At 38.7% G+C, this 17824-nt stretch overlaps 1 protein-coding gene and 1 long non-coding RNA gene across 2 annotated transcripts; one reads left to right on the top strand and one right to left on the bottom strand.

The window, feature by feature from the left end:
• Positions 1-3124: 3124 nt before the first annotated feature.
• On the top strand, positions 3125-5357 carry LOC103401964 (serine/threonine-protein kinase-like protein At1g28390). Its single transcript, XM_008340692.4, has one exon. It carries the CDS (start codon positions 3646-3648, stop codon positions 5182-5184), a length of 1539 nt encoding a protein of 512 aa, XP_008338914.2. The 5' UTR covers positions 3125-3645; the 3' UTR covers positions 5185-5357.
• A 747-nt stretch (positions 5358-6104) lies between these two features.
• Positions 6105-9732, bottom strand: LOC114821655 (uncharacterized). The gene is made up of 5 exons (XR_003769339.2): positions 9316-9732; positions 9148-9215; positions 8436-8499; positions 7695-7761; positions 6105-6506 (listed from the first exon to the last, which is right to left on the bottom strand). It is a non-coding gene; the product is annotated as an uncharacterized lncRNA (long non-coding RNA).
• Between the last annotated feature and the right edge of the window lie 8092 nt (positions 9733-17824).

Below are 17824 nucleotides of genomic sequence, written 5' to 3'. Positions count from 1 at the left end.
TCCACTCCCAAGTCCCAAACGCAAGTATTTTATTTTATCCCACGTTTCGGAGTGCCGTTAAAGCCAACTTCATCATGCCTCCCACTCACACTTATGTTTCTCCGTGTTCTCTATTTTTTTATTTGGGTTTTTATCCATACTTTATTTGAAAAGATCCAACTTATAATCCAAAGGGAAGGTCACATATTTTTACTTGTTTAGTAAAATTCTGTTAAAATGGGGTTACTGACAATTATAAAAACGATCGTGTAAGACATAAAAATATGGGTTGGAGAAACCGACCAAAGTTAATAGCTATACCAAAGCATATACATTGATGAGAGAAATTGGTACATTAATTTTGTTAGAATATCAGTTAGAATATCAAATGCATGATTGTTCATGTAAATTCTTGTTTTGAATACTATAATTCTTGATCATTTGTAAAAAAGGAAAGAGAATTGTATGACACAAGAAAATTACAAATCATTTTTATTCGTTTTGTTTGGCATATTATTATGTAAGAACACTTATTTTGATTGATTTAATATATGATACTCACATTGTGAAATAAATCGTACAACTTTGTAACGGATCTATTCCTCTAAATTCACTTTCACACAACGATTTCCTTCATCCAACTACATGCCTATGAAGATGACAAGCACCAAACCATGAGAGCAATTTTTCAATGTTTGGGAACATGGCTTGTACATTACATGTTATAATATAAATGGTTGGAAATTTTATTTTCAAGTATCCAACTATTTGTATTACGACACTTATTGTACCGAAACGTATTACATGTACATTGAAAAATCCCTCCAACCCCAGACTTAAAATCTGCATCCAACGTACAAGTGACTAGACACCAAAATTGTGTGAGACGTGCACATTCTTAGATAGCTAGTAACAATTTCAAAACATTTCTTCAAATTAGTGAAGCTATATTTATGCATCTTACCTCTGTTAAATTTCATCCAATTTTTTTTTTTAACAAATGATATTATCTACACTAAGGAAGTGAGGATTCAAATTCGTTTTTTACGAGAATCAAATTTAAGATCTTTCACTTACAAGTGAAGATGAAATTTCATACAATTTTTTCTTGAACATAATAAAAGGGTACCTACTAACGAGAGAATACCTCAAGACAAAAGGTCTCCTTTGTCCCTAAAATAAGGTGATTGAATTGATGAGCTACTCATAAAACACATAGCCGACTCTAATGAGTAAGTTGATGAATCATGTCTAGGAGATGAATTACCTCGTTTTCTCACTATTCCGTACCTCCCTCATAAATTAAGTTGCCCTCTCATCCCGCGGTCTCACCGCCATCCCTTTATCCACCACTCATAGTCTCATACTATCATGTATGTATCATGTTGAAAATGTGAACACAATTTATTACAATGTGAATGTCTCTGTCTCACCTATCATCCACAACAAACATCTGGGTCCCAGCCTTCTTCTATCGATCCTATATCTTGGGATGGAAATAGTAGTACCATTATCACAACTTGATTAAAGCTAGGTTTAAGCTAGGTAAACCGAATTTTAAGATCACGTTTTTTAATTATTGATGTGTCAAAAATAAAAATTAAATACTTTAATTAATATTTATGTAATACTCCAATCACCAACAACACATCATGTGATCTCTATATCATTACCCTACAATCATATTTATTTGGACCGATATGGCTGTGTGATGATAAATGAAATAGTGTTAGTTCTGAACAACATATTTGTTTGGAAGTTCAATTAATTTGTGAGTAGGCTCCAGAACAATCCGTGACCGCTGCCGATAATGCTAGGGTAGTATCAAACAAAAGCAAAGAATGATACCAAAGTGGGTAATTAAGATGCTGAAATGGAAGTGACAGCCGCATTGGAAGTGATAGCTGCATTTGTTTGTTTCAACCTTGAATTTTTATGGATGGTGGTTCGAAGAAAATATAACCAAAAAAAAAAGGGTAAAAGATGGATTATCAATCAAATCATTCGTAAACTCATAGAAGGTTCTACTTTCCTAAACCTACCTACCAAATCATCCCATGACTGAATTTATTAAATGTAAACTGAAAAATGCATTTCAATCCTCCATGCTTTTTTATTGGAATTCAAATTCGGAGATGGATGGTCTACCCTTCCCTCTATACATTTATTATGTCCTTTTGTTTTGTGTGGTCACAGTTAAGTCATGTTAACATTTTATATTAATTTTTTATAAAAATAATAAAATAAAAAACAAATGTTAACGTGACTTAACCGTGACCGCACAAAACAGGAAAGTATGAAAAGGGTATAGGAAGGGGAGGGAAAACAATCCATCTCCTTCAAATTCTACCAACTACAAAATAGAGACTCGGCACCATTAAGTCAAATTTAGGCTTTATATTTCCCAAGGCTTCTTGAAATTTTCTTTCTTTTTTGAAAAGACTTGAAATGTTATTTTCATTAGTCTAAAAAGCCCTGCTTAGGCATTAGATGGTTAGGCACCGTTCAGATTAGTCCTTAGAAGTTTGAAAATTAAGAAATGCTCATGAACCTGCTTAGGCGTCGGCCTAATCTACCTAAATCCACCTAGGTTGCAACTTTCATTTAGACAGAAAATCATATAGCTTTCATTTTGCATTTTATTTTATCAATAAGTTATAATAGATTTGTTGAATGTTTTCATGAACACTCATTATATGCTTATTTCCTATATTTTCAATATGTTCTAATACTTTATAATCTAAATATCATTTTCTTTTACCGTTTATGTATCACAATACAATTATATGTTTCTTTAGAGTATTAACAAACACTTATTTATATAATATATAATAAATTTATTTGATTCTGCCTATTCCACCTAAATCCCCGTCTCGCCCCACCTAACGGCAAGACCTCAACTTGTCATCCGACTAGTGCCTAACATTTTTTAGATACCTGGTTATTTTAGTATCACTCTCCCCAACGAAAGTAAATTTGTTCCACTTTGATCCTAGAACTTAATAATCTTCGTCCCACGTATTCTATCAAGTTCGTGAAATGTTGCGATTACTATATTATTTCCACGTAAGAAAAGTTATCATAAAGGAGAATTCAGATAATGTGAAACAAAAAGTGAGTTCTATAAGAATGAAACAAATTAAATTTTAGGGGAACTGAGACTAAAATCAAAGTTAATGCAGCATGGCAACAATAAAGCAATGAGGTGTCGTTTAGAAAAGTAGATGAAGCGAAAAAGTATATCCCATAAGGCCCCAACTTCTCCATTTAAATAGTTAAAGACCAACAACCCCAAGCAATTCCTCTCAAAGATGCACACTTTTTTTGCATGTAAAAAAACCTAAAATAATAAAAACCCACTTGCCAAAAGTTAAAAATATGCACACTGCCTCTTTGAATTGCTTTCACATCCCTTTCTACCCCAAAACCAAAGGCTGTAAATCACATAACCATAGTCAAAGACTTTAAGCACCGCAACCCCCATCCCTCTTTGTACTAATGGCTTTTGGCACTCTCCACCACCTCCTCCTTCTCCTCCCACCTTTACCTTTATCACCTCCATCTCCTCCTCCCCACTACCTTGAAAAACCCACCAAAAGCATAAGCCCATCATTCTTTGCCCCATCAGGTATTTGATTACTTGTCACTGAGAGATTAACAGCAAACATGGGTTACCTCTCTTGCAATGCAGAGTCGGCAATCGCCACCTGCGATCCCTACAACTGGGACCGCAAGAGAAAACCCAGAACCCACAAAACCCAACACATCAACAAGCCCATTAAGATCAGACACTTTTACTACGACGACCTCGTCGCCGCCACCAATGGGTTCGCCGCTGACAGATTTCTGGGCAAAGGAAGCCACGGAAGTGTCTACAAGGCCATCCTAGACGACGGCAGCCTCGTCGCCGCCGTTAAGAAGACGAAAACCACGAAGCCGTCGTCGTCGGCGAGTCTTCACAACGCGGAGAACGAGATCGAGATCCTCTCGAGAGTTCACCACCCCAGGCTCGTCAATCTAATCGGATTCTGCGCCGATGGAAGAAACGATTACGACACTAAGTTGCTTGTCGTTGAGTACATGCCCAACGGCTCCCTCTACGACCTGCTACACTTAAACTCCCAACCGCCCGGTTGGACCAGGCGGGTCCGGTTCTGTTTACATGTGGCGAAAGCAGTTCAGGCGCTCCACTTGTCCAACCCGCCCGTCATCCACCGCGACATTAAATCGTCCAACGTTTTGATCGACAAGGACGGAAACGCGCGGCTCGGCGACTTAGGGCTGGCGTTGAGGGGACACGTGGAGGACGTTCGGGTTAAGTGTACACCACCGGCGGGGACGTTAGGGTACCTCGACCCGGGCTATCTTGCGCCTGGGGATCTGAGCACCAAAAGCGACGTCTTCAGTTTCGGAATACTCCTGTTGGAGATTCTGAGCGGGAGAAACGCCATTGACGTGAACTACAGTCCGCCATCGGTGGTGGACTGGGCCATGCCGATCATAAAGCGCGGCGACTTCGCCGGAATCTTGGACCCCAGAATCGGACCACCGTCGGACCCTGCCGTGATCCGCCGCGTGGCGGTGTTGGCTGCGAAGTGCGTGCGATCCTCGGTCGAGAGGCGGCCCACAATGGCGGAGGTGGTCGAGTGCCTCAAAATCGCGAGGAAGAGAGTCCACGCGCCGCCTATATGGAGCAGATTCAAACGGCGAGTGAACGCGAAGCGCGTGGAGAATAAAAACGATGGTCATGACCACCACTCCGGCGAATACGAAGAGGTTGTAAACGTGAAGAGCATGAGAGGGGGGAGTAGAAGGAAGTTGAACGGGAAGGTATCGAGTGTGTTGGGCGCAGAGTGCGAGGGTGAGGAGGACGCGATGATAGGTGGTTGCGTGGCGAGGTCAAAGTCAATTGGGTCGGTGAATGAGATTAAGGCAGGAGGAGGCAGGAATCGTGGGCGGAAGGGAGCGGGGGGTGGGGTGGCGCTGAGGGTGGCGCCGTCAGTGGTGAGGCTGAACAAGTCGAGGTCAACGGGGGTGTTGAATTTGAGAAGTCCGAGGGTGGTGCGTCATCACAAGAGAGGGTTTGTGTTTGAATTTGGAGGGAGGGAGGTTGATTCGGTGGAACTGGATATGTCAAAGTGGGTGATTAGTTTGGATAATCATAACGGTGAGAAAATGCTTGAGAAACCACTGGTTCCTATCTAACTGATGATAATTTAATTAATTTTGGAGTATTGTGTTGTTCAAATTAAAAGTTAGGGTTTGTAAAATAAGTCTCAAGAGGTAATGTGGTGGTGGTATTTGCTTTCTTGATTTACTCAACATTTTGTATCTTTGTAGTTTATTCTCACGAGAAAAAAAAAAACTGTTACAAGTTACATTTTTGTATTTGGCTTGTATGTATTAGAAGAAAAAAGCTACGGAGATCTAAAAATGCATTAAGGGGTGGAAGAGTGAGTTAATTCTCAACGGGCTAACAATAATGTGATTCATATTCATCTTTGGCGAAATCAAACCTAATACATTTCACTTACAAGTGAAAAGAAATACCATTAGACAGTAGTACTAAGTGGTGATTGGGCTTCTTTTTTAATGATCTAAAGAATGAATCCAACCGTCAACCGTCACATCTAACATCACATTTTTATAAAAATTGTTCAAACGAGAGTTAATTAGTTATCTGTTTATGATAAATAAATAGATAAATACAATATTTTCAAAAGATGAGGACATGAAAAATCATTGGAATTGTGTTATCTTGACAACTAGTTTATGAGACTTTGAATTAATAGGTACTTGAGAATATAAGAAAACAACTAAATCATAGTTATAAGTAGGCTCTACACAATTATATAGTCGATATTCCAAGTCAAACTAACAATGCAAGTAGGGAGACAAAGTTGCGCACAATTATATAGTCAATTATTTTAAATACTATAAAAACCCCAAGATGCAATGTATATACTTCAAATATCAAAAAATTGTTAATGGTCCAATCAAGAAAATTACTTAATTATCTAATATTGATTAAATCTCTAGATTTGGAATTAGTCTTTCTAATAGGTCTTATGAATTTACAGAGACAACTCTCAAGTGAACATAGCAAACATAGCATTACCCACCCGCACCCCCACCCGCACCCCCATCCCCATGCATTGTATGCATAAATTAATCAGCAGCATTCTGCAGAACCAAGAAAGATGACTGACTGTTTGGTAACCGGAGTAGGTCAGTCTCTGAAAACGGAAAACCAGGCAATGCCGCAATAGCTTGAAAGTTTTCCCGATTTGTGGGTGCTATCATGCGTTTGCCTACTCAGTAATCACTTGCTAAATGGTCCATCGAGGCATCGACGGCCTCGCGCGCATGCAAACGCAAGCAACGGTCACATCTAAAAGCGTTGGCTCCACTCCAAAAACTACTTAATGCAGTGCCCGTCAGCCATGTCTAAGGTAAGATTCTGCTTTTGTCAGTTGGATTTGATCGCAGTTAATGCTTCTTCTTCCGCATTGGATGCTTGTTAATGCCTGCCAATATGGAAAATCGGTTTCTGGCTTTCTTCTCATTCCTTTATGACTCATGTTTTTCTAGCCAAATGCAGGTCGATGTCTACTCGACGGTCCACGAAAATTACAAATAACCAAAAAAAAAAAAAGAAAATTTGAAAGAAATCCAATTTTATAGCCCATCTTTTGAAATATATCCAATTTTTAGTGATTTTTTATTTTTGAAATAGATCCAATTTTTAGTCCAATTAGACCCATATCAAAAGACCAAAAAAAATACAAAAATACAAAAATTTACGCAGGATATTATTTTCGAGATACTTTTAATCAAGTATATCTTATTGTATAATTGCAAGTATATCTTATTGTACTTTTAATCAAGCATATCTTGTTCTATAATTGCATGTATATCTTATTGTACTTTTAATCAAGCATATCTTGTTCTATAATTGCAAGTATATCTTATTGTATCTACTGATCCCTCGTATCATTCCATCATTTCACAAATGAAGCCTTATAGGGAAGAGATTTTTATTTTTATTTTTATTTTTTTTAAATGGGGATTAGTTGTGGGACTCACACAAAATCAAACTTTTACGATCCAAACCGTCTATTTTTTAAGTTGAACCTCTTATGTCACATCCTGGCCAGGGATCCACCACATCCCAAGCCCATTCTACCACCGTAGCACGATATTATCCGTTTTGGGCCTCGACTACGGCCTCACGATTTTGTTTCTGGGAACTCACACGAGAACTTCCCAGTGGGTCACCATTATGGGATTGCTCTCGCGTGCTACTCACTTAATTTTGGAGTTCCAATGGAACCCGAAGCCAGTTAGCTCCCAAAAGGCCTCGTGCTAGGTAGGGATGATAATATACATATAAGGATCACTCCCTGGCGATGTGGGATCTTACAATCCACCCCATTAGGGGCCCGACGTTCTCGTCGGCACACCACAGCCAGGGTTAGGCTCTGATACCAAACTAACACACCCCGCCCTGGAATGCCTACTTGGACTCTGAATTGAGTTGTGTTGGCCGACACCTGGAAGGTGACGAAGCCATAAAGTGTAGTGATGTGGAAAAAGTGAATAAATTAAACCTAAAAGTGCCTAATCAAAAGAGTGTGCGGGTGAGCAGGATTGAACCCTTTTCACACGTGATGTTAGAGCATAAGACAGTATAATAAATAGGATGAAGGTTATACCACTGAAGGTAACCATCTCCTAAGATTTGCCAGAATCCTCGTATATGCATAAATACAGCTACTAAACCTGAAGGGGCGAAAAACAAAGTTGAGTGAGTCAGCAAAACAATGCTTATACGAAAACCTTTATTTTTGAATATACTAACCCCTCGTCGTAAAACAAGTATAGTTTCCTTAAAACATACTACGTAAGTATGTAATCGAATATAACAGCAATATAACCAGAAATATGCCAAGTCATGATATATCAAATGCCAAAGTAATATAATCATGTGATAATCAATTATAAGTAGTTTGCTCATCATCTAAGCTAGCACACGAGTTGGGACTGCCTAAGGCAATTCTACCCGACAATACTGGGTGTAATCAATGCGCTCTAGTACTACGATCACGCAAAGATTGGTGCAAAAGCATGGTCACATACAAGTCAGATTGCCTAATGCAATCTACCTGACAGGACTGGCACCTAACTTGGATCCAAGGCGAACAAATGGTGCGGATATGAACATACATGTGAATGACTGGCCCTGGCCCTGGGCGAAGTACTAACCAGGGTGCAGCAAGATGAGCATGTACAATATGTATGAATGTCATGACAATAATATCCCAACCATATAGCAGCATCTATCACATTTCATATCACAATAATGAATACTTGGCAATATAAGCGTAAAAGTGAAGTAACTACGCATTTAGGGAAACTATCAATATGTATAGGTATAAAATAAACTGCCCACTCACAGATACTTTGCCGTTGACGAGTCATGCAACCTAGCGAAGATGGAAACGCTACTAATAATTGCCCCTAAGCACAAAAAGGTACAATTAATAAAACTATATTATAACAATTGAATTAGAGAAAACAGACGTCAAAAACAGATTCAGGACGTCGAATTACCCTATGAAAGGTCCTGCTTAGATTTCCGAAAAGTCAACAAAAGTCAACAGGATGAATATTCCTTGAATGACGGAATATTCCCTGACGGATGGAATATTCCCTAATGGAATATTTCATTTGGGTTAAGGGTTATTAGGTTGGGTTAGATTAATAGGTTGGACTTAAGCGTTCTAGGCCTAAAGGCCTAAACTAAAAGGGTTTAGGGCTTTAGGGATTGGGTTTGGGGTTTAGGCCTTCACAAATAAGGCCCAAGGCTCTTAATTTAACAAATAAAATAAAAATAAAAGAATTAAAGGGATTATGGGTTTGGGTTTAGAGTCACGGGCCAAAGGCCTTCTTCTACTTGGCCCTAAGGGCCTAGGTTTGAAAAGGTAGGGCTTAAAAGCCTAGCCCAAGTCCAACATATGGGTCGCCAGACCCAAAGGAAGAGGAAGGCCGGAATTCGGCCTGAAAACCACACAACCTTTAAACGTTCACAACTTCCTCGTTACTCAACAAAATTGAGTGAAACAAAAACAAAAGTTGTCATTCTCGAAGAGACGAAGAGAATGGTACCTTGCACGACATCTAACTCGCCATGTTTGGTCGTAAAATGCCTCGAAAGCAGTCAAACTCGCAGGAAACTGGGTAAGATTCAAATAAGTATAACTTCTTCAATACTCAATGAAATTGGGTGAAAAAAAGGGAAAGTTATAGTACTCAGGTAAATGAAGAGATTGATACCTTGCACGCCGGCCAACTCGTTGTGGTTTGGCCGGACATTGGCTCGAAATGCATGGGTCAAACTTGAACTTCTCGAAACCGAGTTGTTTCACGTCAAAACTTACTCAAACCTTGACTAGGGACCCTAGGGAGTTGCGTAGAGGCTTTCTCGAGTCCTAAAACATCGTGACTCGGTTGAAAACACGTCGAACTCAACTCGTCCGAGTTCAAACCTTCCGAGTTGGCGAGTCAAAACTCGTCCATTCTTAGTTTGGTTGGTATGGTTGTGTTCGTGGAGGTAAGGTGAACACAATGGTAAGGTTTTTTAAGCTCGAACAATGAAGATTTAGGGTTGGTCTTCCTTGTTGCAGAGAAAAGAGAGTGAAAGAGAGACCTTCAGGGGGGGGAGAGAGAGAGAATACTAAGTTTTTTTTTTTATTGGTGACTAGTGTGAAGGTCACGAATTGGATGCCAAATTGAGGGAACAAAAGTGATTGGTGGTGAGGAAATCCGGGAAAATGAGAGAATGAGAGGGTTTTAAGGGTTTTGATTGGTTGAATGCGTGAAGTGTAGGGAACACGGATCCACAAAATCAAGGGGAGGATTGGATATCAGATTTTGTATAAATTTTTTTAATGTACAAAATCTGTCCTCTTGACAGTGTTATGATATTGTAAATTTGTACACGCGTGTACAAAAATAGTCATATTCAACCTACTTTATCGGAGCGTAACTTTTTTGTTACAAATCCGATTCGGGTCTAACTCACATCCACGAGATCGTGACAACGAGTACTAATTAAGTACGAACCCAAGAAAATGAATCTGAAAGCCAAAAACTACATCCACATCACATTCCACTTTTGTCCAAAAAGGGTATGACCGTCAAATTACACCAATAAAAAGAAAATTACCTTGAAAAGTAGGGATAGGTCGTCACAATCTACCCCTTTAAGAAAATTTCGTCCCCAAAATTTGAAATCATTTGTTACACAAAACTCGAAGATAGGAAGAATAAAATATGTGTACGTAACAAAGAAATCAAGTTAAAGCGGTTGCACAAAAGGGAAAATGTCATTCCATTGCGATCGGAGTGCAATGATTCCTCTATCATGCCTCCAACTCATAATTTCCTTCTTCTTCAGTACAATACTATAATATAATAGTTTTCACAAAAACAAAACGTCTAAAATATTTATATGCACTAACATCCCGTCAAAAATACATATAAATAGCAACATAAGGTTAAAGTAGTTGTATTGATTTAAAACTGAACATAGGATTTTCTCTACTACACTCCCATGCGTCGCGTACTCCGAAAGTAAGTACATAATATCCTTGGGTTGAGCCCAAGTAATAAATAGGTAAAATACAACAAACAATAAGTACTAGGTAAGCACTAACATAAAAGAATATACCTATTTATTTGCTTAACGAATCCAACAAATAAGTCCTTGATATTATGCTCTGCAGCCCGCGATATCGACAACTCATTGTTGTCACGATAAGCAACTAACAAATTCCCGAGGGTGCAATATTACCATCATGCCCCCCATTGGGAAATAAACAATTAACGTCTAGTCAAGTCTCTACCATGCTCATGCACTACCCCTACTTGGGTAACAACAACAATAAGATAACATTTCTATAATGTGAACTCTCACAATTGAACACTTGTTTGCAAAACTCCTCTATCAAGCAAGTGCTAAGCAAAGAATCTCCATAGTGTCATAACAAAGACCAACAATTTTGTAATTGTAGTTATAAGCATTTCTAGTGAAGATAAGTATCAAATACGATCATGCTACAACTATAAAGCAAATAAACGTAACACATCAAGAAAATTTGGATAGTCCGTTTAGACTGGTTGTTAGTATAAGGGAGATATGTAGCCGGTGACAAGACTTACTACATGTGGTATTCAAGAAGACTTCTCCAAAACTTAGTGAAAAGTAACTACGTCGAGAAGGCTAGAAAAATACTCAAGAATTTGAGGATCAAACCTAGAGTACGAGACAACTGGATTGGAAGGCATAACCTCACTACAACAGTAGTTCTCAAGATATCCAATCACCACGGTAAAGATTCGTTCAACTGAGCATTTGCTGGGTGATTGAGTAATTAATGGTCACAATTGCACTTCAAACGTCAACAGTTCTTCTAGACAGTGCATCCACTTCAAGGCAATACGAAGTGTAGTAGGGTAGACACATACCCAAGGTTAACTAGAATACCTTCCATCACCAAGAGGTGAAAATGTTGAACTTTTGAACCAACGAAAAGCGAATTGACTTGTCACATCAATTGATAATCACCATACATCACCAAAATCTCGTATAGCGATATTTTCCTCTCTCTACTCAGACATAAGAAGTGATTATAACGACTTGAACAATTCTTGATCATTTGTAAGTATCGTCAAATCGATACTCACAAATCCTGATTAGAATGGGATAAGACAAGCTAAAGACGTTCAAGGGTAGATACGTCTTTTGTTGTTGTAGCAGCAATACATTTGCATGATCGGGGTAATACACGATAGTGCAATCGTAGACATTGGTTTAGTTCTTCCATTCATCACTGTCAGAAATTTAGCTTTTTCCCAGCGAAAGTGTACTCGAGAAATTTGTGAGGTTAGTGAAGATTTGAACACGTTTCTCCACAAAGAAGAGTCATCCATCTTTCGAATAAAGATGATGACTGTTGACTTTAGGTCATGAATAAGATGCTTCGTTTGGAATGGTTCTAACCATTGGCAAATAAAAGCAATACTCTGTCATGTTGCCTCTGCCCGGTCGAAACATCCAAAGAACACGTCACACTGGATCTTGAAATGATTAGAGCTAACAAAAGGTGTAAAATAAGGGTAAGATGAGACAACACTTCAATTGTCAGAAACTTTAATCATTTGCAATAACCCAACCTAAATTAACTTTCCTCGGTCGTAAGTGAGGAGAGACACGGTAGCCCAAAAGATCGCTAACAATTTGTCGATAAATTAACAAGATCAAGATATCATAGTTTTGCAATACCTTGCAAGAATTTTAACCTTCTTCCACTAAACCCTTTTTGGAAAAGGAGAGAATGTCGTTTACCGAGATTATGTTTCCCAAGAAAGTACCAACTAACAGGGGTTACCTGAGGAATTGATATAAGGCTGAGTGTCGGTGTTTCCCCAACACTCAATTTTTGATACTAAAATTGAAGAGAGAGTCGTTGGTAAGACTACTTCGAATTTTGTTAGGCTATGAAAAAACTCTAGGTTTCCAAAAGTTAATCGGAGAGAACAACAACTCAAAGTAAAACTGATGGTTTTAGTCGTCAACCGACTGAATTGTTGAAGTCTAGGTACGAATCTAAGGTTTAGCCTTTCGCCTTCGCGAATAGGTTCAAGATTCCCAAGATAAAGTGTTTAGTCCCTAGTTAGGTAAATTCCTAATTGGTAAACTCTGTAACTAAGTTTCTCAATGACTCCAGAAATGTTCAATACGAAGCAAGGAAAGTTGGTGTAATACTAGGAAGTCGGTCGATGATGTATCTCACTTCACAATTTAGTGATATCTTAAGGAAGATTTTGGATTATGACACCAAACGTATACGTCCTCAAAACGTACTATACTACTAACCAACTCTACGACACGAACTAAGGTGATCGAAAGGTGGCTAATCGAAGAGGTTTTGTTTACCTAGGTAGGTGATAAGGTGAAAACAACCATGAGTTTACTATCCTAATACAAAGCTTGTTAATAAGCTCCCACGATCCTAGTTTATTCGGCTCAAGTAGCCACTGCTAATCAGCCTATCAGTAGTGTTGCCATAAGCTAATTACAGGTTTTCGAGTAATAAGCTTCGGGTGATTGGGAAGGAACTGGTCAAGCGAAGTAGTTCGTTGATCTTAGGAGGCTTTGATTACTGCTTTGGGATTTCTGTTAGTCCCAGGATATGACAACTCACACTCGCAAGCCTATTCTCACCCAATTAATAACTATAACAACGAAAGGAAAATCTGGGAATTAACATTGGTTGGAAAGCCCCAAGGCTGGAAAAAGAACTTGCTAACTCTACTTTGGAAATGAACTTAAACGGAAGTCGATCTTCCTCCTGAAGATCCAGAATGGTCACTAGTACATTGGAGATATTAGTGTTATCAGGGACCAAAAATGATTGTCTCTCAGATGATCTTCCGTTAAATGCTACCACTTTGGCACCAGGTTGTCGCTTCAGACATTTCTAGAATATGTTACTTCACCAAGATTCTAAGAAAGGGTAAATTAATAAGTGCTACCAAAGGAACAAAACCATTTCTGGTTTCCTAATTTGAAGGGTTGGTTAAAACAATTAGTAAATCCCTGGTGATACTCAACTCTTGATATCTTAGCTCGGCTATGGGGCTAGCAACTCGTTCCTCAAAACGGAAATTCCTTGGTAGGAAAGTTCGTTGTTTAAAATCTAGGGGCAATTTCCAAAATGATTTTCTAAACTGACGATAAGTCATCTAAAGTGCCCAAAACTTGAGTAAAAGCTAACCCATTTTTTGTGTTCAACAAGGTGGCAAGTTTCAAAAATTAGGTTCAAGAACCAAGAATGCTTAGATAACGCGTGTGATGAATGCAATACTGCCTAAAAACTTATGCTCTGATACCAAACTAACACATCTCAGCCCAGGGTCCACCACATCTCGGGCCCGTTCCACCATCGTAGCATGATATTGTTCGCTTTGGGCCCTTACTACGCCTTCACGGTTTTGTTTATGGGAACTCACACGAGAACTTCCCAGTGGGTTACCCATCATGAGATTGCTTTCGCACGCTACTCGCTTAACTTCGGAGTTCCTATAGAACCCGAAGCCAGCATCACCCAACCCCCATTTTATTTCAAATTAGTTTTTAATTCTTAATTGGTGTGCCCAAGGGGCCACCTTCTGTTTTTGTGTCCCTTATTCCCGTCACTCTTCCATCTCTCTCATCCCTCTTCTTTCTCTCACTCTCCATCTCTCTCAACCTCACTATTCCATCCTCATCGTTAAACCCACACACACATACCCACCACCACAACCACCTAGCCACGACACCACCATCACCTCTGGAACTTTCTTCTCTCTCTCCCCCGTCTCAGCGAAGCTCCAGGACACCCAGAGAACACCCAAGTCTCCCCCGACGACTCCAACGAATTTCGAGGCAAGTTTCAACCAAACCACTGTGATTTGGATGGCATGCAAGGTATCAATCTCTTCGTCTCACTGAGTACTACAACTTTCCTTTTTGTTTCACCCAATTTCGTTGAGTATTGAAGAAGTTATACTCATTTGAATCTTACCCATTTTTCGGCAACCTTCGAGGATTTCGAGGCATTTTTCGGTCAAACCATGATGAATTAGACGTCGTGTGAGATACCATTCTCTTCTTCTCTTCGAGAACTACAACTTTCATTTTTGAATCACTCGATTTCATTGCGTTTTAACAATGTTATGGCCGTTTAAAGTTGGTGTAGCTTTCCGGTCGAAATCCGGCCTTCTCCTTCCTTTTAATCCGACAACCCAGAAATCTCAAGGCCTTTAGGCCTTTCCTACCAAGCTCAACCCAAAACCCATTTCAGTTTTTATTATTTATTTTATTAATTGTTTTAAGTTAAAGGCCTTTGGGCCAAATTAGCTAAGGCTCTAAGCCTTTTTATCTAAAAACCCAAAACCCTTAGGCTTAAGGCCTTCAGGCCTTTTAAACCAAGGCCATAAGCCCTCTCTTCTAAACCTAGCCCACCTAATTAGCTAAACCCTTAACCCTAACCTGTCCAAACCCTTTATGGGGGAATATTCTAGGAATATTCTATTGACGTTTACGAAATTTAACCGAGACCTTTCTTAGGGTAATTCGACATTCTGAAACCATTTGCAATGTCCGTTTTCCCAAATTCAATTGCTATTATATAAATTTTATTAATTGGACCCTTTATGTGCTTAGGGGTAATTATTTGTGGCGTTTCTGTCTTCGCTAGTTGCGTGGCTCTTCGGTAGCTAAGTACTGTGAGTGGACCCCTTCTAAAATGCATGTTTTAATAATAGAAATGTATACATGGAAAAACATGATTTAACAATTATGTTCTATGAGATGCTTTGAGATAACATGCTTATTGAGGTTAGTTTGAATTATTACTATTTTTCCTATAACCCATGTTCTTATAGAATATCTGATGGATGACGATATGATATTTAGAACATGATTTGAACACCTCTTTATAGTATAGATGATGGATGACTTTATACTATGAAATTTCTTTTCAATATATATATATTCAATGGTTTTGTACTTATCTAGTGGTCATTTCTGCTACGGGACGTAGGGATAGATTCCGGTCCATTCCTGGCGATGGTTTGGTGTTGGCATAGGGCCTGGAGTGTGTTTCCTCTGGCTATTTAGCATAGGGACGGGGAGCCGGCATGGGGCCTGAAGTGTATTTTCTTCTGATTGTCTGCTCAGAGACGGGGAGCCGGCATGGGGCCTGGGGGTTATCGGACAATTAACTAGTGATTATTATAAATACAAGTTATGATTTGAGACATTGCACGGCATGCTAGGTTTTGGAAAACCTATGTTTATCATTATATATGTGTTTACATAAAACCTAGGGATTAGTATGTTGATAACTATTTTATTATATATATATCAACTTGGTCCACTCATGTTTGTTTTGCGCCCCCTTCAGGACTTAGAATCGAGGCATGCAATTCCGGCGTCAAGGCACTTTCGCATTGGCATCTTCGAGTCCTATTGGTGTAGGACCCATTCTTTTGTTCATTCAATTTTATATTATTTCTTTTAGTATTCTAGTTAGTTGTCTGCTCTGAACACGTTCCTTAAATGCATATTCTTTATTCTTTTATATTTATAAGCCTTATTTATTCCTTATTCTCAGCATTTGCATTCAATAAATGACTTTTGTCACTCTCAGGTGTCGGCCAGCACGTGCCTATCCTGGTGTTCATGGAATATCAGGATCAGAGCGTGTTAAGTGAGCTCCCAAAAGGCCTCGTGCTAGGTAGGGATGAGAATATGCATATAAGGATCACTCCCCTAGACGATGTGGGATCTTACATCTTACATCATTCTTACAAAATATTAGTCAAATCGAAAATATTTGAGACATCTAATTAAATTTAAAGAAATTAAAGAACACTTTGATCTTTTAAGAAACAATGAAATTTCATTGTGGCAATTAAATAGGCAAATGGTTTCGGATTGAATTGAATTGAATTTTTGAAATGATGATTTATGAATCGAAAATAGATAAGTTTAAATTTTGAGACTTGTGTCTATCCACTACACAAATCTCGAAATTTAAACTCATCTAACGATGATAAATAGGGTGGTGAGTTTTACTATCACTTGAGGGTGGTAAGCAAAAATATTCTCTATAAAATATGAACTTTTAACTTACAATCAAGCTAAATGTCACAACACATTTCTCCATAGTTTAGCATTACTAAACAATTAGAACATAACCACTCTAGGATAGGGAGTGCTTCTGTCACCCTCAAACTTGGGGTCAATAAAAAATCTCGAATCCGAAATGCGAGTTAAATAAAGAAATAAATTTCCAATCCTTCTTGCTAGTTAGTTGTGGTGAATTGTGAGGATGAATTTTTTTTTTTAGGGATGGTAGATTGTGAAGACTTGTATTTTACTATTATAGTTGAGTGATACTAGACCTTCCACATTTGGAATGAGAATAGAAAAAAGTTATAGACGAGCTAAGATTGAATTAGAAGAGTGTATAAGAGTTTTTATTTATTTATTTATTTATTTAAGGAACCGATAGTAATTTTCTTTAAAATAACAAAAAACCATTACAGTGACACAATATAGAGAAAGCTCATTAGGATGAGGCACAGTCCTCCAAAAGTACATCAACTATAATATTAGGAGGGGACGTCATCTATTCATAAGAATGTTCCACAGGTAGTCCAAAACGAGCAAGCTTGTGAATCGCAACGTTGGCTTAACAATGAATATGGGTAAAAGGCACTTCAATGACCGAGGAAGCTAGAAACTTGATGTCTTCCACAACTTGGCCAATATAGGATAAGTTAGTAGAAGAATCACTCAAAGCTTCCACAATCTGAAACCAATTGCTCTCACAAAGGAAGTTTGTAAAACCCCTGTTCATTGCCCAAATCAAACCGTTTTTGCCTGTAAGGGTGTGAAAATATCCGGCTTATTTCCACATGATGCTGTCACAAAAACACCTGAATCATCTCTAATAATCAGGCCAAAACATCCCAATTTCCTCTTGCCATTCCAGTTGCCGTCAAAATTTAATTTCAGGTGGCCAGAGGGTGGAGTTTTCCATTTTGGTGTGATGCGCATAGATGGGTTGGTGGGATGAATATCCGTATTAACAATCACGAAACTCTACCACCAGTGAAGAGCGTGCACCACCACGACATCAGGAATTTCACCTTCTTCGGTCCAAAGGTTTCCATTACGAGTGCCCCAAAATTGCTTAACAAATCATCATTGCAGATTTGAAGTGAGCAG

The sequence above is a fragment of the Malus domestica genome, chromosome 15, assembly GCF_042453785.1.
Source record: "Malus domestica chromosome 15, GDT2T_hap1".
NCBI classification, from domain to species: Eukaryota; Viridiplantae; Streptophyta; class Magnoliopsida; order Rosales; family Rosaceae; genus Malus; species Malus domestica.
Note: the sequence above shows the minus strand (reverse complement) of the source record. Positions and strands in the feature narration are given on the sequence as shown.

Excerpts from the sequence above, each read along its gene's own strand:
- LOC103401964 (XM_008340692.4), top strand. The coding sequence starts at position 3,646 with ATGGGTTACCTCTCTTGCAATGCAGAGTCGGCAATCGCCACCTGCGAT.